This window comes from Phodopus roborovskii, unplaced genomic scaffold (assembly GCF_943737965.1).
Source record: "Phodopus roborovskii unplaced genomic scaffold, PHOROB, whole genome shotgun sequence".
Classification (NCBI taxonomy): domain Eukaryota; kingdom Metazoa; phylum Chordata; class Mammalia; order Rodentia; family Cricetidae; genus Phodopus; species Phodopus roborovskii.
Genome location: NW_026126549.1, coordinates 26,196,423 through 26,220,694, shown reverse-complemented (window position 1 = coordinate 26,220,694; position 24,272 = coordinate 26,196,423). Strand labels below are relative to the sequence as shown.

The following is a 24,272-nucleotide window of genomic DNA, read 5'->3' as shown; positions in this document are numbered from 1 at the left end:
CATTCCTTTCACATTAGCATATTTTCTCCTTGTTTCAGATTAACACTGGACTACTGGTAAAATTTGAAACTTTTTATAGTTGTTTTGTTTAGTTATTTAATTGAGCTATAAATACTAATCTTTCTTGACTTCACCTTCCTTCTAGGGTGATTGTGAAGACCATGCCAACCTGCTGTGCAGCCTTCTTCTTGGATATGGATTGGAGGCTTTTGTCTGTGTTGGGACCAAGGCAAAGGGGGCACCTCACGCATGGGTTATGACTTGTGGGACTGATGGGACCATCACATTTTGGGAGAGTTTAACAGGGCACAGGTTAGTCAACTAAGTCAACAAGGATAATGAAATGCAGGTCTAGGGCCAGTGAGTTGAGTCCAAACAGTTGTCCTCTGACTTCCACTTGTGTTGCCATAGTATGTGTGTATTCACAATATGCATCTTACATGATAATAGTGAAGCTTTTAGAAATTAAAATGCAGGTATAGTTGGAGTGGGGATCAAACCCAAGGCCATGCACTTATTTGTTTGTTTATTTAGTGTATTGGGGGTTAGAAGACAGCTTGCAGAACTAATAATTCCTTCCACCATGTGGGTCCTAAAGTGCAAACTCAGGTCAGGAGGCTTGACAGCAAGCATCTTTATCCACCGAGCCATCTGAAATTATACAGAAATTTTATTTGTGTAGATGGTACTCAAAAGTACATGTTTATGATTTTTTTGGAGACAGGGTTTCTCTGTGTAACCTTAACTATTCTAGAACTCTGTTGACCAGACTGGCCTTGAACTCAGGGAGCCATAAAGTTGTTTTTTTTTTTTTAATGTGTACTCTGTAGACAAGGCAATGTAATTTGGCTGAGGAGATATCTCAGTGGAGTGCTTGCTATGCAAGCATGAGATCAGATCTTCAGAATTCATGTAAAAGCCGAGTGTGAACATTTGCTGTAATCCCCAGAGCTGTTGGGTGGGGAGACAGAGGATCCTGGGGATTCAGTGACTGGCTAGTCTTTTCAGAACTGTGAGCTCTGGTTTCAGGGAAGTACCCCATCTTTAAACAAGTGGGTGGGTCGGTGGGTGGATAGATGGATGGATGGATGGATGGATGGATGGATGGATGGATGGATGGATGGATGGCTATGGAAACACCCATGCAATATCAACTTCTGGCCTCCTCATACACAATTATGGGGCAGTGAGAAAACACATAAAGTAATCAGATTGTGAAGATACAGAGAATAAAAACAAAGGCCAAATGAATCTTGGCAATTAATTACAGCTTTGTTTAGTTTTTTTTTTTTTTTTTTTTTTTTCCTTAGTAAGATAACTGCCTTTATAGTTTTAAAATTCTCATTGTATAATGTCTTTTAGGTACATCCACAAGCCCACCAATCCTGATGGACCTCCACTTGCTGAACAGCCCAAACCATTGTACCCCTATCGAACAATTGGTTGTGTTTTCAATCATCAGATGTTCCTGGGCAACTGTCAACCCTCAGATGCAGTAGAAACCTGCATATTTGATTTGAATGATGAGTCCAAGTGGAAACCCATGAGTGAAGAAGCAATTAAGTCTGTGTGTGCTCCAGGAGCCACCACATCTCTCCCTCCCTTCCCACCTCTATGTGCGTCCTCCATTGATGCCTCAGCCACAAGCAATGAGATTGAAATGCAGCTGAGGCTTCTGGTGTCAGAACACAGAAAGGTAACTAAAAAGAAAATCTCTGTAACTTCATATTCCCTTTTGTTTAATTTGTTTTCTAATTTTTCTTTTAGAATTATTATTTTTCTTTTGGCTTTTTGAGACAAGGTTTCTCTGTGGAGCTTTGGCTGTCCTGGAACTCGCTCTGTAGACCAGGCTGGCCTGGAACTCACTAAGATCCTCCTGCCTCTGTCTCCTGAAGCCTGCACTGCCATTGCCTGGCTTTGTTTTTGTGAGGCAAGGTTTCTCTGTGTTACAGCTTTAGCTGTCCTAGAACTCACAGAGGTCCATCTGCCTCTGCCTTCCAAGTACTGGGATTAAGGCATGTGTCACCATGCCTGGCTAGAATTATTTTATGTGTATGAGTATTTTGTTTGTAGGTATATGTGTGTGGCACTTGTATGCCTGGTGCCCATGAAAGTCAGAAGTGATTTTTTGGATCCCCTGGGACTGGATTTACAGACAGTTATGACATGTGGTTACTGGGAATTGGACTTAGCTCCTCTGCAAGAGTAACAAGTGCTTTTAACCACTGAACTATCTGTCCAGCCCAAATTTTTCATTATGTGTGTTCAATATCAGTAGTAAGTCATTATTTTAGGCTCTGCCTTTATGAAGATTATAGTGGTGGAAATCATGGGGCATAGTTGTCAAACTTAAAAATTGCCAAATCTGGGCTGGAAAGATAGAGCAGTGGCTAAAAAACACTCCTTGCTATTCCAGAGGACCCAGGTTCATATCCTAGCACCAATATCCAGTAGCTCACAGCTCCATTTCTAGGGAATCTGACATATTCTTCTAGTTACTCAGGTACCCCTATATACATGGCATACACAAACACATGTACATACACATAAATAAAAGTAAATGTTTCTAAAGAATTCCTAAGTCTGATAAACCCGAAGTTATTACTTCCTCTTGGATTGAAGAATTACAGATTTGTTCACATTCTTCAATCAGACTGTGGTTGACTGTCACTGGATTTCCTCTTCATGAAATGTTGTATTCAGTTTACCAAATCCATTTAAAACAGTTTTGTTAATTTCCTCTTGTTCCCCCCCCATGCCCCCCCATGCTTGTTTGTTTTTTAAGATTTATTGACTTTGTTTTATCTGAAAATGTTTTTGCCGTCATTTATGTATATATACCAGATGTGTGCTTCATGCTTGCAGAGGTCAAAAGAGGGCATCGGTTTCCCATCAGAGTTAACAGGTGGTTGTAAACTGCCTTGTCTGTGCTAGGAATTAAAACTCAGACTTCTACAAGAACCACAAATAGTTTTAACTACTAAGTGATCTCTCTAGCCCTGTCCTTCCCCCCCACACACACAATTATATCCCTCATTCTAGATTTAATTTGCTTTCCTTTAATAGTAGAATCAAATGTCTTGTTATTAGCCATGTAGAGTTCCTTCATAAGGATGTCAAAAACAAGGTGCACTAATTAAAATGAAGAAATTAACATGTTTTACTTTTTTTTTCCTTGAGACAGACACTCACTTTGTGGCTCTGGCTGGCCTGGAACTTTTACTATGTAGACCAAGCTATCCTTGAACTCAGAGAGCCTGCCTCTTGCTCCAGTGCACCACCATGGCTAGTGAGGTTAGCATATTTTAAGAATTTATCTTAAGCTGGGATTGTAGTCCTATGGTAGAGTGTTTGTTTAGCATATACAAAGTCCCTAGCAACACACACACACACACACACACACACACACACACACACACACACTTCCCAAACTTGACATTTATCAAAAGAAACTGTTAGGAGACTGAAGACTTAATGTGTTACTTGTAATTCATAGCCAACAAGGGACTGAAATCTAAAATTTCTAGAAAAGATTTATTTCTAGTTTACCTCTGGTGCTTTTTAGAACCTACTTCTTGGAGAAATTGCCCTTATTTTCCTAAAGCTGTCAAAGGCAAACTGATTCATTATATTCTTGGGCTCCCAGTCAATGCTAGCCTTGGCCTTGGAATATCCTTGCTCATCAGCCCATGAAGCATTTACATGTTTCCAGCATGGAGCTGGTGGAGAGACTACTTAATTACACAGCTGGGATGAAAGTCCCTCCTTGCTTTCTCCTCCTCTCCTGTTGCCTGGTAATATTACAGATGGAGACAACATTTTATACTATAAGCTTATTTTTTAACATAGTCCTGTGGTTTTACCATGGTGTTCTGGTTTTTTATGTGAAAATTTGCATAGCTAATTAGCACCTGTTAATACTCGGGGAAATATAAATTAAAGTAAGAATGAGGGCATCATTTTCCATTGACTTTTGTAGCTGAAATTGGTGTCATTAGCCAAAAGTCAGTAGTGCCTATGACCCTTCAGGGGACTGGCAGAGAAAGGGTTAAGTGGATACAGGCTTTTGAGACTCCTATAACAGCTAGAACCCTGAGTGGATAGTAGGAAATGGTCATGGTCAGTAATAACACAATGAAAATATTCAGAATTTTAAGAAATTTTTGATATTTGTACCTTAAGGTTTTTACTCAGTTTATCTTTATATCAGTAGTTCACTTGTGTTTACAGATGAAATCATAGTTGTCTTGAAAATCCATAGAAATGTGTGTAAGTATCCTGACAGCTGGTAGGAGGCATGTTGTCTTTTTTTTTTAATTTGTTCTCTAGATTTATTTATTGTTTTATGTGAATGAATATTTGCCTGCTTGTATGACTGTGTATGCATAGTGTCCACTAAGTTCAGAAGAGGGCTTCTGATCCCTTGGAACTTGAGTTACAGATGGTTGTGAGCTGCCAGGTAGGTGCTGGGAATTGAACCTTAGCTTCTCTGCAAGAGAACACATGCTCTTAATGGCTGGCTGGCCAACTTTCCAGCCCTCTCTTTACCTTTTAATTTCTTACAGTGTGAAAAACAGTGCCTTTTAGAATAACTGTTTAGGAAATACTTGAGCTTCGTTTATTCAGTGGATTTATTGGCTTTATCCCCTATTGCAAGAGAGTTTATGCAGATTGTCTTACTAAACTTTTTGAGGGGCAAGGCTCTCATATCCTAGGCTAGCCTCAAACCTTATATGTAACCGAGACTGAACTTCTGATCCTCCTGAGTCTACTACATGTGTGCTGTGATTACATGTACATGTGTGCACCTTCACATCTAGTTTCATATAGTGCTGGGGATTGCACCCTCCATGCTTTATCAAACAATTTGAATATAATCTTAAAATTTATTAATGTTATATCTTCCATATCAGGATGATTCTGTGTATCCTATCTAGTTGGTAGTTATTGTGTAGTTTCGAGCCTTATACGTGCTAGTAAAATCATTGTATTCAGTGATTTTTTTAGTTATTTCTAAGAAATAGAACGTAATAGCTTCCTCTTGTTTTTATTACTGTTCATCTGTAGGAAAATTAATAGGAAATGAGAAATTATGAGAGCTTAGAAAAATTCTTCAACATGATGACACACCTTTTATCCTAGCACTTGGGAGCCTTAGGTAGTCAGATCCCTGGAGGCCAGACTGGTCTACATAGTAAGTTCTAGGACAGCTAGGGCTACATAGAAGAGACCATAACTTTAAAAAAAAAAAAAAAGTCTTGAAAGCTTGGGAGGCAAAACCAGGCAAATCTCTTGAGTTTCAGGCCAGTCAGGGCTACATGGTAAGAACCTATCTAAAATCAAACACCAATCTCATCATTGCAGGTATGGCGGCACATGTCTGCAATTCTGGCTCTCAGGAGGAATTAGCAGGGGAATCACTGCAAGATGGAGGCCATTGTTAAAGGCTAGCTAGGACTACACAGTTAGCTTCCGACACATACATATCTTGAGTTGGGTGTGGTGGCACATGCCTGTAATCCCAGTATTTTGGCAATGAAGACTGGAAAATCAAGGACATACTCAGCATCACATCTAGTTGAGACCATCTGGACTATATGAGACCCTGTCTCAAAGCAACAAAAATAAATTTTTTCTTGGCATACAATTAACAGTTAGCTAGGAATAGTAGTGCATGCCTATAATCCTAGAACTCAAAGGCTAAAGCAATAGGATTGTAAATTCTGTGCGCTCAAGACCATGTTCAGAGACATTGCCAAAAAACAAAACATACAGCTGGGCAGTGTTGGTGCGCAACTTTAACCCATCACTTGGGAGGGAAAGGCAGGCAGTTTGAGGCCAACCTGTCTACAGTAGTTGCAGGGAAGCCAGGGCTACACAGAGAAACTCTTGGTTTGGAAAAAAAACAAAACAAAGCAATAGGAAGTACATTTTTATGTAATTGGTTTTTAAAGTAATGTATTTCACTTTTTTAATTACTGTAGGACCTCGGCCTCACTACTGTTTGGGAAGACCAGCTCTCCTATCTTTTATCACCAGCATTGGCTTCGTATGAATTTGAGAGAACAACAAGCATATCTGCAGGCAACGAAGAATTTCAAGATGCCATAAGGAGGGCTGTGCCTGATGGCCACACATTTAAAGGGTTCCCAATACATTTTGTGTATAGAAATGCAAGGCGTGCATTTGCCACTTGTCTTCGGTAAGGGTTTTATGGATTCATAATGAAGAAATTTATGAATTCAGCCAGGCATGCCATTAATCCCAGCACTCAGGCAATAGAGGCAGCCTCTGAGTTCACAGCCAGCCTGGTCTACAAAGTGAGACTCCAGGACAGCCAGAGCTACACAGAGAAACCCTGTCTTGAAAAATAAAAAAACAAGGAAGTGGTGGTACATGCCTTTTAATCCCAGCACTGGGAGACAGAGGCAGTCAGATCTCTCTGAGCTCGAGGTGGTCTATAGAGTGAGTTCCAAGACAGCCTCCAAAGCTACAGGGAAACCCTGACTGGGAAGAAAAAACAAAACAAATAAACAGAAAACAAACAAACAAAATTGGGCTGGAGAGATGGCTCAGAGGTTGAATATTGACTACCCTTCTAGAGGTCCTGTGTTCAATTCCCAGCAATCACATGGCTCACAACCATCTATAATGAGATCTAGTGCCCTCTTCTGGTGCGCACACACACACACACACACACACACACACACACACACGCAAATAGAACACTGTATACATAGTAAATAAATCTTAAAATCTAGAAAACCAATTATTATGATAATTGCTAGGAATGACAACACACATACAGTGACTTTTCCCAATACGTTTCTTTTTATATAGGTCTCCTTTTTGTGAAGAAATAATCTGTTGTCGTGGAGACCAGGTGCGACTGGCAGTTCGTGTTCGAGTGTTTACCTATCCTGAATCTGCATGTGCTGTTTGGATCATGTTTGCTTGTAAATATCGCTCAGTATTATAGGACTACCTGAGAATTACTCCTTTGTTTTATTAGAAATTGTATATTACTAGCTGTGTGAATGTTTCTTTATTTAAATTCAGCCTCTGACTTTGGATGTCATTGCTTTGTATAGATCTGACTGGGTATGTTTTAAAATATCATGTATGTAACTTAAAAATTAAGGATAAAAATTTGTATTGAATTTAGTATAAAGTAAGTGTATAAAATAAATGGTACATTCTTTAGAGGGACTCAGTAGTTTAACTGTGAATATAAGATCTGTTTACATTAATAAGTAAAGAGATTTGTCTAGTGATTTAAACCATAGTTAAATCGAAATGGCCATTATTTTTCATAAATGAAAAATTTTACACAGATTAGAAGTTAACTTTGTAGTAGTTTATTTATTACATAGATGAAAATATATTTTGCTGAATTATCATTTTTGTGGTTTACTGATGACACTAGGGATATTTCAGGCTTTCCAGAAATTTATGTGAGAACTTTGATGTAAGAATAGGAAAAAGAACCAAGTGTGGTGACACAGGTCTTTAATCTTCATGAAACACCAGCCTGGTCTGCATAGCAAGGTCCAGGTCAGTCAGGGCTATACACTAAGAACCTGTCTCAAAAAGAAAAAACAAAACAAAAAAAAAAGCATCAGAAAAGCATAAATATTATTAACAAACCTCACATGCATATGTGGGAGTATAAATAATTTATGGATATTATTAAAATGAATTGAGCACTTTAGAAAATATTTATTAAACTTCTTATTATATACAATTGTTCTAAGTTCTAAGGGGTAAGCATTAAAACCTACAGTGATCTGACTTTCTGTGAGGAGCTAATGATAAATTTGTTAAGTTTGACTGTCTATTCTGTGCAGAAGGCTGTTTTGTTTTTGTGATACTAGAAATCCAGGGCTTCCTACATGCTAGACAGACACTACCACTAAGCTCACCTGCAGTATCTTGCTATGTAACCCTGGCTGGCCTGGAACTCACAGAGATTTGCCTGCCTCTGTGTGCAATTTCTTAATTTAGTTGCTTTATCCATTGGTTGTCTTAAGAAATAAGTGTATGCTAGTTCACTATTCAAATTATTTATTCTTTTCATTACCTACTGTTGCAAATAAAATGACTTTATTTATTTATTTTTGGGTGTCTGACTTTTTTTTTAATATTGACTTCGTGTGGGTGTGGGTGTCACAGAATAGGTGGAAATCAGGACAGCTTCCAGGAGTGGGTGTTGTCTTTCATGCTGGAGACTAAGCTCAGGTCATTAGACTTAGCAGCAAGTAAGTTCTTTTACCTGCTGAGCCATCTCACTGGCCTAAAACTAATTTTTTGAAATTAAAATCTAAAGACACTGTGCCAGGCTGTGCCAGCACTCGGGAGGCAGAGACAGGCAGATCTCTGTGAGTTCCAGGTCCAGCCTGGACTATAGAGCTAGTTCCAGGACAGCCAGGGCTGTACAGAGAAACTCTGTCTTGAAAAACAAAACAAACAAAAATCACCTAAAGATATCTTAAAACTTAAAAAATGGCTTTACTGGTTTTTAGAAGTCTAAAAGTATTTCCCCTTCATTTTCTTCTGACTGACATGGCTTTAGAGAATTAATCTGTTACCAGAATTACACATAAAGTCATCAACAGAAAACTGCTTTTAATTTTCAACTTTTGAGACAAACTATGAAGCACATATACAGAAGCTGTATATATTAGGATCAAAGCTGTTTTATCATTGGGTTGGACCTCTTGCCTTCCTGTATATTAACACATGTATTTCAGTGGGCTTTTTTTGTTTGTTTGTTTGTTTTATTTGTTTTTTGAGACAGGGTTTCTCTGTGTAACAGCCCTGGCTGTCCAAGAACTCACTTTGTAGACCAGGTTGTCCTTGAAATCACAGAACCTTGAACTTGAGAGCCACCTGGTTCTACCTCCTGAGTACATGGATTGAAGGCATATACCACGAATGACTAAGTAAAGCTATTTTCAATACTCTTTGCTATTCTACTACCCACTAATACTAAAACAAATAGACAGGGTTTCTCTATGAAATAGCCCTGGCTGTCCTGGGACTTTATCTGTAGACCAGGCTGTCTTTTTTTTTTTTTTTTTTTTTTTTGAGACAGGGTTTCCCTGTGTTATAACTCTGGCTGTCCTGAAACTCAATCGATCCACCTGCCTATGCCTTTAATCATAGCATTAAAGGCATGTGCCCCTACCAGTCAGTTAGCATGCTTTGCTATAAATTCTAAAATAGATTTATACACTTAATAGAGTCTGTACTGACTGCTCTTCCAGAGGACCTGGTTTCAATTCCTAGCACCCACTTGGCAGCTCAAAACTGTAACTCCAGTTCCAGGGAACCTGTCACCCTTACACTATTTCACAGACAGTCAGGCAAAATACCCAATGCACATTTTTAAAAAATGGTTATACAGTTAATTCATTGAGCAGTAGAATTCTTGTGCTAATTTTTTGTGTTGTGCCTTAGTTACCTTTCCTGTCCCTGTGATAAAGTGCCAAGACAAAATCAACTTAAGGGAGAAAGGACTTATTTTGGCTCTAGTTAGAGGTTGCACTTCAGTCATGGTAGAGTTTTAAGCATTGGGTCACATTGCATCCACAGTCTAGAAACAGAAGGATCCAAGCCCAGGGCAAGGTGCCACCTTCAACTAGGGTGGGTCTTCTTAACCCCTCACAGGTGTGCCTGTAGGCTTGCCTCCTAGGTGGTGATCTCAGATCTGTGATACCAACCATCAGTATGTTCCTGTGGGTCTTTTTGTTTTGTTTGTTTTTCAAGATAGTGTTTCTGTGTGTAGCCCTGGCTGTTCTGGAACTCACAGAGATCCACCTGCCTCTGACTCCACCACCAACACCCAGCTCTTTTGGAGCTTTTGAGAAGGGTCTTTTTATGTGACTGTTGCTGACCTCAAACTCAAGCCAATCCTCCTGCCTCAGTCTCCCAAGTGCTAGAATTAAATTCCCATTTAACTTTAAGAAAAATATATACACATTCATTATTATACATTACATTCATCATTATTGATGTAGTTGTACTTAGGTCTGCCATTTTACTTTTTATTTTTGTCTAATGCCTGTTTTGTATTCTACCTTTACTACTATTTGTTTTGAAGTTTTTGGTGTCCTTGTGTCTTGTGAGCCCCACTGTGATATCTCCTTCCTCAAGATAGAATGTTGCTATGCAGCCCAGATTGCTCTCAAATTTGAGATCCTGCTATCGGCTTCCCCAGTGCTGGGATTACATATGTGCACCACCATGCTCTACTTGTTTTTTCTCCCGCACCCCCTTTCTTCTTTGCCTTCACTATTGCCTTTATTTTATATTAAATGAATGTTCTGTAATGTGACAAGTATCCTCAACCCCACCTCCATCCATCTCCTCAGCCCCAGGTGCTTTGTAAAAACTATTCCAACATTAATTATTTTGAGAATATGTCTCCTTTTTTTTTTTTAAGACAGGGTTTCTCTATGTAGCCCTAGCTGTTAGACTAGCCTGACCTTGAATTCACTGAGATTGGCTTGCGTTTGCCTGGGATTAAAGTATGTGCTACTATGCCAGGCTTGAGAATATATCTATAGTCAGATTAGTCAGATGTGGTGTGGCTCATATGTGTAATCACAGTGCTCCAAAGGTTGAGAAAGGAGAGTTGTTACCTTGAACTTGCTACACAAATTTCAGGTATGTCTGAGTTACAGAATGAGACTATCTAAAAACAAAACAAAAATAAACCCAATTATTTAAATGGTACATTTATCTTCTAAAGTATTAATAGGAGAGCCCAATCATTTGGTTAGTACTTGTACTTGTGTATCTGTATGTGTATTTTTTTGTGTGTCTGTATATGTACATTTATGTGTGTGCACATATGTACACATGCATGTAGAAGCCAGAGGTGTAGATACTGGGGATTAAATTTAGGTCCTCTGCAATAGCAACCCTGAGCTGTATCTTCTCCAGCCCAAGATACTAGTTTTAAACTGTAAGTTAGCCTTTATGATAATTTATAATTGTTTTGTAGGGATGGGACCAAGATGATCATGTGGGAGTCAGTCACTAGGGGAGATGACTGTGGTGATCAACCCTAAAGGCCAATTTACAAATCTAATCAAGGGAGGATGGCCTCATTTCAGGATTTCAGTTAGTATTTTAAAATACTAAGTTTAAACAATCAAATTGGTCTTCTATTGTCTTAGACTTGATAGGGATGAGTGCCAGTCCCAGAGGAAGAGCTGGTCAGGAGGCCTGGACTGTACTCCCAACCTTTCACTTACTAACCCTACATTTTGTCCTGTGACTGTCTAGTCCCTCTTGTAAGACAGGAAGTTATTACTCCCCCTTAAATTTTTATAACTGGGGAAAGAAAGCATTAAAAGTCACTACAATATACAATGTATGGAATATAATGGTTGACATTGGAAATTGAGGTTACAAGTTGGAAAAAAAAACCCAAAAAACCCACTGTTGTATTTTTTCCCTTTCGGTGTGCTTTTCTAGGTGAATGTGCCTCTTAGGAACGTTTGTCTGGGCATGTCTGGGATAAGCTTGGGCTGTACAGATAGGGCCGTGCTTCCCAAAAGCCTTGGAGCAGATCAGCCTGCATCGTGTCCAGAGTGTCAAGCATGAAGTACATTTATTCTACAAAAATGATAAGTAAATATAAGAAAAGCTCTCAAGAATCCTATTTTTAAAATAAACATAAGAAAATCAAGGAAAGTTAAGATCATATTCTGTGTTACACATGCCATTTTCTTTTACGGATCACCTGACACAATATCGTAAATACTTGGATTGTTTGGACATTTTAAGTATATAAAGTCACTTTTAGAAACCCAAATTAAAAAAAAAATCAATGATGGTAACTAGAATGAGACAAACCAAACATAAAGGTATTTGGATCTTTTGAAATTGAGTTAAAAAATAAGATGCAGAAAGCTGTCCATAATGGCAGCTGCCATGACAAATTACAGGGGCTCCATATCATGGCATCCCCTTAGCAGTTAGCAGTCCCTTGAAAGAGAATCTCATGATGGTGAATGAGGGGCTCATCAAAACTGCAAAAGATAATGAAAATCTCTGTACAGAAAATATCCAATGTTCTGCTACAACCTAAGTTGATAAATACTAGAATATGGACATGATTTTAAGGGTTTCTCCTCCTACTTATTCTGTGTAGAAAAGGAATGTCAAACAATGTTCTAGCTGTCACCTTGCTTCAACTTAATTACATGTATGCTCACAAAAGGCAGAACATTTACTTTATATTCAGAATTTGTACCTAAAAAAAAATCCTCAAACATCTCTTTGTATTTAATCTTCCAGTGATTCATGGTTATTTTCCCTTCAAAATGTTTACATTTTAAAAATTATTACTCAGGAAATGAAAACAATCCTAGGGTTGCAAATCAGCTTTTAAAACTTAAAAGTATTCAATATGGGGTTTGTGGGTAGAGCTAAGTTGTATACAGGAACCCTGGGTTTGACCCTGCATAAATCACGCATGAGTACACAGTCAAGACTTAGCCTTGACTACAGAGAGAATTAGAAGCTAGACTGGGCCAATAAAATAATTCTGTGGGCTCAAGAGATGGCTCAGTGGTTTAGAGCACTGACTGTTCTTCCAGAGGACCTGGGTTTAACTTCCAGCACCCACATGGCAGCTCACAACTGTCTGAAAGTCCATGATCCAACACCCTCACACAGACATATATACAGTCAAAACACCTATACAATTAAAATAATTTTTAAAATTCTAAAATGTGGATTTTAAGGAATTTTTTGCTTTTACCTTTCTTCTCCTTCCCCCATTGTTATAGTTATTTAAATGTTTATTTACTGCCCTCCCTATTTGAGTGAATGACTTATGGACTCCTTTAATTATCCATTGAACAAGTTTTGAGCCGGTGCAATGGGTAGCAGTACTCCATAAGGCCAGAAGATGGTGATGGTGTCCATAAAAGTGGCCCATTGGTTTCCCTGCTTTGTTAGAATTTTAAGGTCTATTTTCAAAAGCCACACAATCCAGGCTTTTAAAATAGCAACATTTTGGAATGTTAGCATATTAGTATGTCATTATATAATATTAATATAGTAATTCTAGTATTACAACGTATTAGTCTCACAAGGAATGAGAAATGTCTTTTTGTCAGCTTTGTGACACAAATGCTGCGTTAATTTTTTTATACAGTTTTTTTTTTGTGTGTATTATGTATGTGCACATGCACACTGAGTTCAGAGACCAACTGTGGGGTGGGTTCTCTCCATCTTTTTGGTCTACCAGGCTTGGGAGCAAAGTTCTTCACCTGCTGAGTCATCTCAATAGTTCCTAAATTCTGCTTTTTTACATTTGAGATTATGAACTAATAATTAAGTGATCCTACTTGAAGTGAAAACAAAAGGTGCCCACGGAGCTTTACTCCTCATCGCCTCTCCATTTCTTGCCTTTAACGACTTTGTTTTCTTTCAATTCCCACTGCATTTCATACATTACCAAACCATTATGATTTCTAGTATAAGATTAACTGTAGCGTGCAGTTTCCCACAGTCTACACAAAATAGTACCTACCATGACTTTCTTACTTGGTTGATGCTACAACTCTAGGGATTTCGAAGACTAGCCTGGATGGAACGTATTAAAACCAACCAATGGATGGACATTTTGTTTAAGAATTATTTCACACTTAAATGGGTCCAGGGGAGTCCCTATGGTTCTATGGATAGTTTGCCCTTAGTTTTGTCTCTGACACCAAACGACAGACTGGGTTAACTGGGCTAAGATAATCGTGGTTACTGGAGACTACCTCAGGAAGGCTAGCCCAAGGTCGCTTTTCTCAATGAATGTGGGTGGAGAGAATCCCCAGACACAAGAAACCCGAGAAGTAGCCAGACATGATGGAGTAAACCTTGCAATCTCACTCAGGAAGCCAAGGCTGAAGAATAGCCAGTTCAAGGCCAGTCTGGGTTACCCGGGAAGACGGTTTCAAAATAAATGCATATACAAATATATCTAAAAATTCATTTTTGCAAACGTGCAAGGGACAGTATGTGCCGAGTGGTCAGGAGAAATGGCGACGACCAGGCCAAAGCGGGGAGGCCCTGGACAGCCAGAGGCGAGGGCGATTTACATGACCATTTCCCTTTAGCAATTCGCCCCAGACTGAATTCGAGTTCTTAAATAGGCTACAGCGAGCCGAGGGGAGACGAACCCGGTGACAGCGACTTGGCGGCGGGAGGCCAGCACAGTTCGCGCGCACAGACCCCACGGAACTCAGCCCCGGCCCGGCCAAGCCGTAGCCCCTCGCCGCACGTCACTCACTCCGGGGGCGACGCCTGCAGGCGGTGCTCAACGCTCGGCCGCGCGTCATTCACACCGGGGACGACGCCCGCGGGCCTCGCGCAGCGCTCGGTCGCGCTGCCCCCAGAGCGAAGCGAGAAGGGGCGGGGCCGGGGTGGGGTGGGGCGGGGCGAGCGGACGCCATCGCCGCGCTACCGGCCGGCGGCGTGCTGGCCAGCGCCGAGCGCCGCGGCGTCCCCGCCTAGTCCCCGCGGCGGCGCGCGGCCGGCCTGGGCGGCGGCGGCCCGGGGATGCGGAGGCGGAGGCGGCGGCTCGCGGAGAGGATGCTCGGGCGCTGAGGAGACGCGGCAGGCGAGCGCCGGCCGCGCAGCGACGTCGGCCCCATGGCGCAGCCCTCCAGCCCGGGCGGCGAGGGGCCGCAGCTGGGCGCGACGGGGGACTGCCGGGACGCGCTGAGCCTGGAGGAGATCCTGCGGCTCTACAACCAGCCCATCAACGAGGAGCAGGCGTGGGCCGTGTGCTTCCAGTGCTGCGGCTCCCTGCGCGCCGCCCGCCGCCAGCCCCACCGCCGCGTGCGCTCGGCCGCGCAGATCCGCGTCTGGAGGGACGGCGCCGTCACCCTGGCGCCCGCCGCGGGCGAAGAGGGAGAGCCGCCCCCCGTCTCCGGTGAGGTCGCCGGCCGGCGGGTGGCCGCGAACGGGCGGGCGGGCGGGCGGGGCTGCGGGACCCGGGCTCCGGGGACGCTGTGTGCGTGTCCGCCGGCCTCGGCCGTTTACCGGTGGCTGCGCTTGGGGGAGAGGGCTCAGAAGAGAGGCTCGTGGGAGGTCCGGTCAGGAAGATTACGTCTTTGAGAAGGAGCAATGTCCTCGTAGCATTTTTTTTTTTTTTTTTTTTTTTAATTTGTCACTGGTCCTTGGGAATGCCAGGGAAGCCGCCGAGCCCCGAGAATTCTGTTTTGCAAAGGGATAGAATAAATGATGACTGTGGGTACTGAGTGTGAAAATGTGCTGTGATAAAAAAGTACAGTACAGGCTTATTTTTTAAAAAAGGGTGTTTAGATAAAATTGCCTTTAGTTAGTACGCGTACATTCTTCATGACTTGTCACCTAAACAGTGACACATAACCAGGAGCTTACTCACATGCTTTATTGATGGTAAGACTGGTAATAGGTTTCCCCTATCCGGTTTTATCTAATTCATTCTTTGAGAAGCAAGTCTGTTAAAAACATAGCAAAACAATCCATCTTCATCTTTAGAAAGTTGATGGAAAGTGTCAAAATGCTTAAGGTGGAAATTGTAATTAGAATAGTCTGTAAGATGACGTTTGGTGAAAACCCTTTTCTAAATTCAGTCCTACCAGAATGTTCTCTCATTGTTTTAGTTAAAGTAAGTATAGTTATATTAATTAATTTAAAGCCAGCCTTGTGATGTATTCAAAACCTCGGTGTTGCTCTATTTTCAGAATACCGCGTGATGTTTTGATACACGTGTACCTTGAATGATATTTAAAGCTGGTTTTTAAATGATTTTTTTCTTACCTCTTCAAACATTTATTTGATCTGTTGTTTGATTTTAGACATGGCCTTAGCAGATTACAATTTCAGTTGTAGTTTATTTATAAGATACCAGAAAAAGATAATTTTCTCAAAACAACGAGTCTCTGTCTTGGTTCCGAACTATTTGAAGAAGAAAGAGTGTGTGCGACCTCACTTGAGAAGAGTCTTTGGTTGTATTGAAAGAACAGGCCTGGCTGTATGGTGTATCAAGTATTGTTGAGGAAACTGGATCCCACACGTGTTTTGACTGATAGATTCTTTGGGGGCGATATCTTGTAACTCCTGTTGGAATTCTGCAATGGATGAGTTTTTGCATTATCGATATGCCTATAATACACTTCATAGAGAACAGTAAATAAATGTTTCCCAGAAACTATAATGGGTTTTTAAAGACTAACTTTCAAAATTTTATTATTGAGTGCATGGTTGAGTGCGGGGACACTTGCCACCATACATGTGCAGGTCAGAGGACAACATTGTGGCACCTGTTCTCTAACCTTTAAATGGGTTCAGGAGGTCAAACTTGGATGGCCAGGTTTGTGAGGTTAGCACTTTGCCATCTCACTGGCCCTCTATTTTATTTTTACATTTTTTGGGGGACCAAGTCTCCTGTACTCCAGCGGAAGCTGTTCTTGAACTCTAGGATCATTGGCACAGGCCACCACATCCTACTTTGTAAGGGATTTATTTATAATCATCTGCTTTCTCCTATTCCAGTTCATCTCTGCTACCAGATAAAGGAAGAACCTAATCAGAGTAGTTGATAATCTGGAGCATCTCAGGACCTGTTGTTAAAATAGTTAGGAATGAAAAAAAGGGAAAGAAAAGAATAAACAAATTATATGAAAAAAGTTTTTGATTAAAAATATTAAAGCTTATCCGTCTTCAAATGTTGTTATATTCATTTATTTCCTCCTAGGATTAGAGTAGGTCCCTGGTTGTGGAAAATACATTTCTTTAAACATTTAATCTTGATTTTTGTTAAGACAGGGTCTCCTGTAGCCTGGGTATGTCTCAAAAATCCCATGGAAGAGAGGCTGGCTTTGAACTCTAGATCTTGTCTACAACTTCCCAAGTGCTGGGATTACTGATGTATGCCATCATGCCCATCTTTAACTCTTGTTTTTAATAAGTGATTACTAATGCCTATTGGTTACCTGCCTTAGACTCTTCCTCAGGAAGAAAACCCAAGTGATTAATAGTTTGGGTAAATTTCTATGTCTTTTTTTTTTTTTTTAAGATTTATTTATTTATGTACATTGATATCTTGCCTGCACATGTATGTCTGTGTGAGGGTGCCACATCCCTTGGACCTGGAGTTACAGACAGTTGTGAGCTGCCATGTGGGTGCAGGGAATCAAACCTATTTGCTGTAGAAGAACTGTCTGTGCTCTTAACTGCCGAGCCATCTCTCCAGCCCAAGCATTTTTGTTTTATTTTGTGTTTTTTAAAAATGAAACAGGTTTATCCAGTATACTTCAAGGGGAATCAGGCTGGGCAGTAATAAAAACACTGTGTGTGTTTTTTGTTTTTAGTTTTTTTTTTTTTTGTTTGTTTGTTTTTTGTTTTTTGTTTTTTTTGTTTTTTTTTTTTTTTTTGTTTTTTTTTTTTTTGGTACAGAGTCTTCTTTTGTAGCCCTGGGTGGCCTTGAACTCACAAGAGATTTGCCTGCCTCTGCTGGGATTAAAGGCTTGAGCCACCATAATCTTCAGGGCTCATTTTCTAACTCAATCTGTAACTCACCTTGAATAGCCAAGGCTGGGATTCCAGCCTTGTCATCCCAGTTCATTTATTTTCCAAGTAGAGGTTTAGAGAATTCCGGTGATGTGTTTAAAGTCAAACTGGTAAACTCTGTGACTCACACCCAGGGCTAAGTTTTGTGAAGTGACATATTTTGTTTGGCTCCTCCCCTTCAGAGCTGAATAACATCAGGAAAGTCCCCAGTCTTCCAGTGTCCAGGATGCTGTGGGGAGTCAGTATCTCTCTCCCTCTCTCTCTCTCTCTCTCTCTCTCTCTCTCTCTTATTTTTAAATTGGACATTGTATTTGGTAATATGTAAAATGATTAACAGATTCAGTCTTTCTCGATGTTGTGGTCTTCTCACACCACCACAGTGTCTTTTGTCTAGCCACTTAACTCTTCATTAAAAGTTGGGGCAGATGTCTAGGACAGATGTTTCCTAATCTCAACACCATTGACATTTTGGGCCAATTAATTCCCTGTTGTGGGTTGTCTTGTGTGCTACATTTCTCTTTGCAGTGTCTCAGGACTCTACAACTGGGTGACAATACCCCCCCCATTTTTTTTACTATGGTGACAATAAAATATACATTTTTTAATGACTTATTTTTATTTTGTCTGCCTTGGTGTTTTGCCTGCATGTGTGAAGGGGTAAGAACTCCTGGAGCTCAAGTTACAGACAGTCTGAACTGCCAGGTGGGTGCTGAGAATTGAACCCAAGTCCTCTGAAAGAGCAGCCTGTGCTTTTAACCACTGAGCTATCTCTCCAGTCCTGATTTACTTCTTTTGAGAAAAGGTCTCTGTGTAGCTGTGACTGTCCTGAAACTCTCTATATAGACCATGCTGGCCTTGAACTCACCAAGATTCTCATGCCTTTATCTCCCAAGTGCTAGGATTAAAGGCATTTGCCAGGATGTTTGGCATTAAAGAACTCTAGATGCTAGGCAGTCTTTGGACCAGGGACTGGAGAGATGGCTCAGTAATTTTGAGCATTTGTTCTTGTAGAGGACCTGGGTTCTATTCCCACCACCTACATGGGGGCTCAGCAACATCTACAACTCCAGTTCCAGGGGATCTGATACCCTTTCCTGACCTCCAAGGACACCACACACACACACACACACACACACACACACACACACACACACACACACACACACACACCACAGTGCATACATATGCATGCCAGCAAAATATTCACACACATAAAATAAATGAATTTAAGAAAAATGTTTAATTAAAAAAAAATATCCAGACATTGTCAACTCCACCATACAAAGTGGTCCTGGCTGAGAAGTGTTGGTAGCAGTTGTTGGGTAATGCCCAGGATGATGGCTGTTAGCCTTAAGTCAGAATCTTTTACCTACCACTGTTCATGCTGCTGTTGAGTTGAATGAAGGAGTGTAGTTGGTCTTGCCTACCAGTATTCCTCCCTTGGATCTCCTCAAGGGAAAGAGCACCTCCAGGCTTTTCTGATTTAGTTTGGGCTGAGTACAGTAGAGCATTCCCTATCCTACTTCTGACTTGTGCTGTGACCGTGTTCATTGTAATCTCAAAGGAAGAGAAAAACCTTGTCAACAGCAGTAACAGAAACCCCAGTTTTATTTCAAGCATTCCAGTAACTATTTTTTTGTGTATTTATCTTACTGTAATATAAGTAGTTGGTTTGTATGAGATAGTTTAAAAAACCCCAGGTTTATTTTTCCCCCTTTGCCTATGTAGTTTCTGTTTATCTTTTTAATCTGTTTGATGTTTGTGTGGAAATAATGTCCAGCAATAAGCAGAATTTTATTTTGCTGAGTTATTCTAAAAATGAAAGAAGTAAAGAGTTGCAACTGGTGAAATTTAGGTAATAGCCTAGCTCTTTGTGAGGTTAAAATGTTTATTTGTCTCAGATGTCACAAAGAAACATTAATAGTATCATTTTAGAGAAGAGACTACTGCATGGTCCTGCCGGCCTTTCAGAATTTAAATACCCATTAAACAGGGTCAGTTATTTCACTTTGCTTCCAAATTTTGATATACCTTTAGTTTTAGATGTATAAAGAGCATTTTAAGAATTGTGGCCCATCTTGATTTGAAATAACCTGAAGGGTGGTAGCAAGATAGATTTTCCTGGGGGTAACAATGAAGGCTGTGTGCATCCAAATGAGGGGATCCCTTGAGGATGGTTTTGGTATAGGAAACATTCAGGCTTTGTTTGGGATGTGAAAAGAGGGTATGATCAGGCTTCTCAGTAAGGTTCACACTGATGTGAGGACAGTGGTCTATTTGATTCTAAAGAGGCAGTGTGGGTGTAAAGGTGGGCACAGTGAAAACCGCTTCGGAATGCTTCAATCCACTCTTGCTGTGTCTGGAGTGTTCATATCCTTGTCACTATCAGCTGTCTGTGTAAGGGTATATGTGTATGAGTCCAGGGTAGATGGATGTCTGGGGAGTCAGTGCTGGCATCACAGACTGCCAAAATACATTATTAATTACAAGAATAAGAATTGTCTTTGTTTCACGTGTCAGACTAGTTCAATTTAACAAACATGTCTTGAATTTATATTATATGCAGGCAGTAATTCTAGTTTCCAGTGCAGTTAAAACATAAATAGTTGTAAGGAGAAAAAAGTATAAATACAGTGGTGAAATTACCAAGAAGTTAATACTGCTTAAATGTCAAGTCTCTTACTCATCTAGTCTCTTTCCAGGCACCTGGGAAGGTTTAACCACGTGTTCAAATGCTCATTTGCAAAATGAAACCTGACTGGATAAAATTGCTGTCACCTTTAACTTCAGTTTACTCCTCAAATACTTACTGTGTTGGATTATCAGGAAATAGCCACCACATTCTAGGGAGAAATTTGTGAACGATACCTTGTAGAGTTCTGTGTCTCTGCCTATGCAAAGGGATGTAAATAGTTTCATCATATTAAGATATTGAGACTTAAGTTTGAACAGCCTGGTCTACATAGTTAGCCCAGAGAGAGTAGAACACAGCAGGGCCAGTCAGTCATGCTGTTTATTTGTCATGTTAAAATCATGGTGTCACAGCTTCTGTGGCATAGAAACAGTTCCCACCTGTCTCCTGTATCAGCACCATTAAAGTTCTGTGTTTTGGGCTGGGCTGGTGCACTCTTTCAGTGTCAGCACTCAGGAGGCAGAGACCCTTGAAACTCTAGTTCAAAGCCATCCTGTCTACGTAGCAAATTCCAGGTCAGCCAGGGCTACTTACAGAGAGCCCAAAACAAAATGGAACAAACAAGAAAAGAGGAAAGGCCACCAGGAGCCAACAACAAGTGTGTCTTATATTTACATGCCATGTCCCTAGTCTCTTTGGATCTGTGGGAGTTTTTCACAAGCTTGGCTTTGCCTTGTGTTTTCCCGACTAGACAGGGCTGTAGGTTTGGGGGGAAGAATACCAGAGTAATGAAGTCTCGTCTCCTTCCATCATATCCAGGCACATGGCATCCGTGTAACATTGATGTTAGTTCTGGTAGTTGGTCAAGACAGTGTTTACCAAGTTATTTTTGCACCAAAAGTTATTTTTACCTTTCTATATGATTGCTTAGAAATGATACTTAAAAATAAATATAATTTAAAGTGGGTTTTTTGTTTTATTGTATTGTTATGAGTCATACCCAGGGCCTTGTTTACAATGGGCATTCACTCTACTGCTAAGCACTCGCCCATCTCCAAAACTCCAATCTTCAACTTTAGTTCAGAGTTGTTTACATGTAGTTTGCTTACTGAAATTTGGATTTTATAAACTACTGTTTGCCACCTCTTATATATTAATTATCTTACTGTTTTTTTATTTTTTTCAAGACAGGGTCTCTCCGTGTAACAGCTCTGGCTGTCCTGGAACTTGATTTGTGAACCAGGCAGGCCTAGAACTTAAAGAGGTTCACCTCCCTCTGACTCCTGAGTGCTGGGATTAAAGGCATGCGCCACCACTGCCAGGCTGATTTTTTATTATTTTTAAAAACTTAAAAATTTTCTACTTTTATTATAATATAATAATATATAAATAATAATATAATATAATAACGATGTGTTGCATTCTTTTATGTTGCATTGGTTTACTTCTGTGAAGCTGTGTTACTTTGCCTGTCTAAAACACCTCATTGGGCTAATTAAGAGCTAAATAGTCAATAACAAGGCAGGAGAAAGGATAGGTGGGGCTGGCAGACAGAGAGAATAAATAGGAGGAGAAACCTGGGAAGAGAGACCAACGAGTGAAAAAAGGAAAAGGAGAGGAGGAGATCAGGGGCCAGCCACCCAGTTACACAGCAAGCCACAAGTAACAAGTAAAGAAAGGCATGTAGACCAGGCTGGCCTCGAACTCAGAGATCTGCCTGCCTCTGCCTCCCCAGTGCTGGGATTAAAGGCATGCACTACTCACTTGGCTCCTTTCCTCCTAATTTGTTCTCCTTGCTCTTTCTTAAACTCAAGGCCTGTTTTTCTTTGTTGTTACATAAAACATGTTCCTAAATGCATAAATACAACCTGCTCAGTCTGTTTAATGTTACCTGTATGTATATGATCTCAGTACTGACCAACTAGGGGACTCTCTTTGAGAAGGCCATTTCTCTTAACTTTAACACTCCCCAGTTGCCTGTAGTTCTTTGTTAGGGTTCAGGCCTGAAAGCTCTGCTCTGTGCCAGCATGTCCATTGAGATCCTTGTTGTTGACTTTGTACTTGTGTTCTTTCTGCCTTCACTTGAATGCTTGGATTATGCATTGCTGGGGATGAAACCCTAGGCTTTTGAGCATGTAAGGCAAGCACTTTACCATCTGAGTTATAGCCAGCTCTTGTCCTAGTTGTAAGGTACATTTTAATTAAAATGTAATCTACAGAAAAGTATGTAACAATGTGAACACAGTTGTGTGCATGCAGCCAGAACTCAGATGACAAAACAGAACTTTTCTAGCATCTGGAAAGTTCTGCCCTGTACACCCTTGTAGTCAGCATTGTCAGAACTGCTGATGCCTAAGATGTACCTGCTTTCCATCTTTATGGAGAGATCCAGACATTTCGTCTGACTTCTCTTTCTGAACTTTGTGAAATCAGTCCTGAGTATTGAATATAGTTGTAGTTGATTCATATTTTAGTGTCACATTCCTTTGTATGACTATGCTGTTGATTCATTCCACTCTACATTGACATTTGGGATTCAGCTTTCCCATATCATGAATAATGCTGCTATTGAGTGTGTCTTTTGGTAAATGTAGCATTTGCGTTGAGTGATAAGCCCGAAGGGGCAGTTGCTTCTCAGCTTCTCATTTGTGTGTTTAACATTATAGTAGACAGTGTGTGTTAGTTACAGTTTTCCACAGTAATTGTACCTCACACACTTAAGAGTTATTTATTTTATGTGTATGGATGTTTTGTCTGTACATGTAACTGTGCACCATATGCAGGCAGTACCCATGGAGGCCAGAAGAGGGTGTTGGTTTCCCTGGAACTGAAGACAGTTGTGAGCAACCACATGGGTGCTGGGAATTGAACTCAGGTACCCTGAAAGAGCAGCTTATGCTTTTTTTTTTTTTTTTTTTTTTTTAAGACTTTCTAAGATTTATTTAATGAATATGTGTGCTCTATCTGCAAGTACTATTTTATGCTAGAAGAAAGCCTCAGATTCCACTGTAGATGGTTGTGAGCCACCATGTGGGTGCTGGGAACTGAACTCAGGACTTCTGGAAGAACAGCCAGTGCTCTTAACCTCTGAGCCATCTCTCTAGCCCTCAGCTTGTGAGCTTAACCACCAAGCCATCATCTCTCTAACCTATCTCACAAACTTTTAAAATTAAAACCATTATGGGACAAGCAGGTGATTATATAAATAATGTATATTTGAAAGTAGTGGAATGAAATGAGGGTTGGTGAGATGGCTGGCTCAGTGGGTAAATAACCTACTGGCAAGCTTGAAGATCTGAGGTTGATCCCTGGAACCCACATGGAGGCAGAGTGAACCAACTCCACAAAATTGTCTTCTGACCTAGAATGCTGTGGCACATGAACCCCCTCCCCCAAACTCCTGTCGTGCACATCCACATGCTACAGTAATTCTTCAGAACATGTCAAGGCAGGGCATGGTGGCACATGCCTTTAATCTGAGCAGTTTGGAAGTACAGGGAAGCAGATCTCTGTGAGATGGATGCCAGCCTGGTCTACCTAAAGTATTTCAGGCTATTGAGGACTACATAGTAAGACTCTGTTTCAACCAAAAAGAAAATGTCTCAGTTTTGAAGAGACCAGGGAGCCATGGCAAATAAATGGTATATGCAATGTGTGAATCCTGGCAGAGGCAGGTTGGTCTCTGAGTTTGAGATTAACTTTGTTTACATAGGGAGTTCCAGGCCAACCCTGGAAGAATTATAATCTTAATAATAACAACCTCAGGGGCTATATTTAGCTTTTGAAAACTTTAAATCTTACATGTTTTCACACTGCTTGTGCTAGTGCTTTTTTCCATTTTTTTATATAGGACTGCTGTCTTCTCATACTCTCCACTTTCTCTACTATACCCAGTATGCTTCTCCAATATGTTGTGTTTCTGAGTGATAATGATGAGTGTGTGATCAGCCAAGCACATGGCTGGATTGGGCTTCTTAGGTTTCAGTGAAAACCCAAGTATTATATTTGAGGAATCCCTGTTAAAGTCTTCCATTTGCTCATTTCACCAGTATTTGCATGCCTTTCAAGT

The 24,272-nt window shown here is 40.6% G+C and overlaps 2 protein-coding genes across 7 annotated transcripts in view; both read left to right on the top strand.

The window, feature by feature from the left end:
- Cep76 (centrosomal protein 76) overlaps positions 1 to 11,708 on the top strand; it is a 29,639-nt gene extending 17,931 nt beyond the window's left edge. For 2 of the 3 annotated variants that reach the window (XM_051200868.1, XM_051200866.1), the window contains exons 9-12: positions 146 to 312; positions 1,363 to 1,696; positions 5,985 to 6,202; positions 6,841 to 8,117. In XM_051200868.1, coding sequence (XP_051056825.1) covers positions 146 to 312; positions 1,363 to 1,696; positions 5,985 to 6,202; positions 6,841 to 6,979 — 858 coding nt within the window. In that variant the 3' untranslated portion in view covers positions 6,980 to 8,117. Of the gene's footprint in view, positions 1 to 145; positions 313 to 1,362; positions 1,697 to 5,984; positions 6,203 to 6,840; positions 8,118 to 11,484 lie in introns of those variants that run through there. The other variant, XM_051200867.1, reaches the window with a different exon arrangement.
- A 2,751-nt stretch (positions 11,709 to 14,459) lies between these two features.
- The window catches only part of Spire1 (spire type actin nucleation factor 1), a 106,396-nt gene continuing 96,583 nt past the window's right edge, over positions 14,460 to 24,272 (top strand). Inside the window, exon 1 of one of the 4 annotated variants that reach the window (XM_051201079.1) lies at positions 14,460 to 14,947. In XM_051201079.1, the coding sequence (XP_051057036.1) occupies positions 14,665 to 14,947 (283 nt within the window). In that variant the 5' untranslated portion in view covers positions 14,460 to 14,664. The remainder of the gene's footprint in view (positions 14,948 to 24,272) is intronic. The other 3 variants (XM_051201080.1, XM_051201081.1, XM_051201083.1) reach the window with 3 other exon arrangements.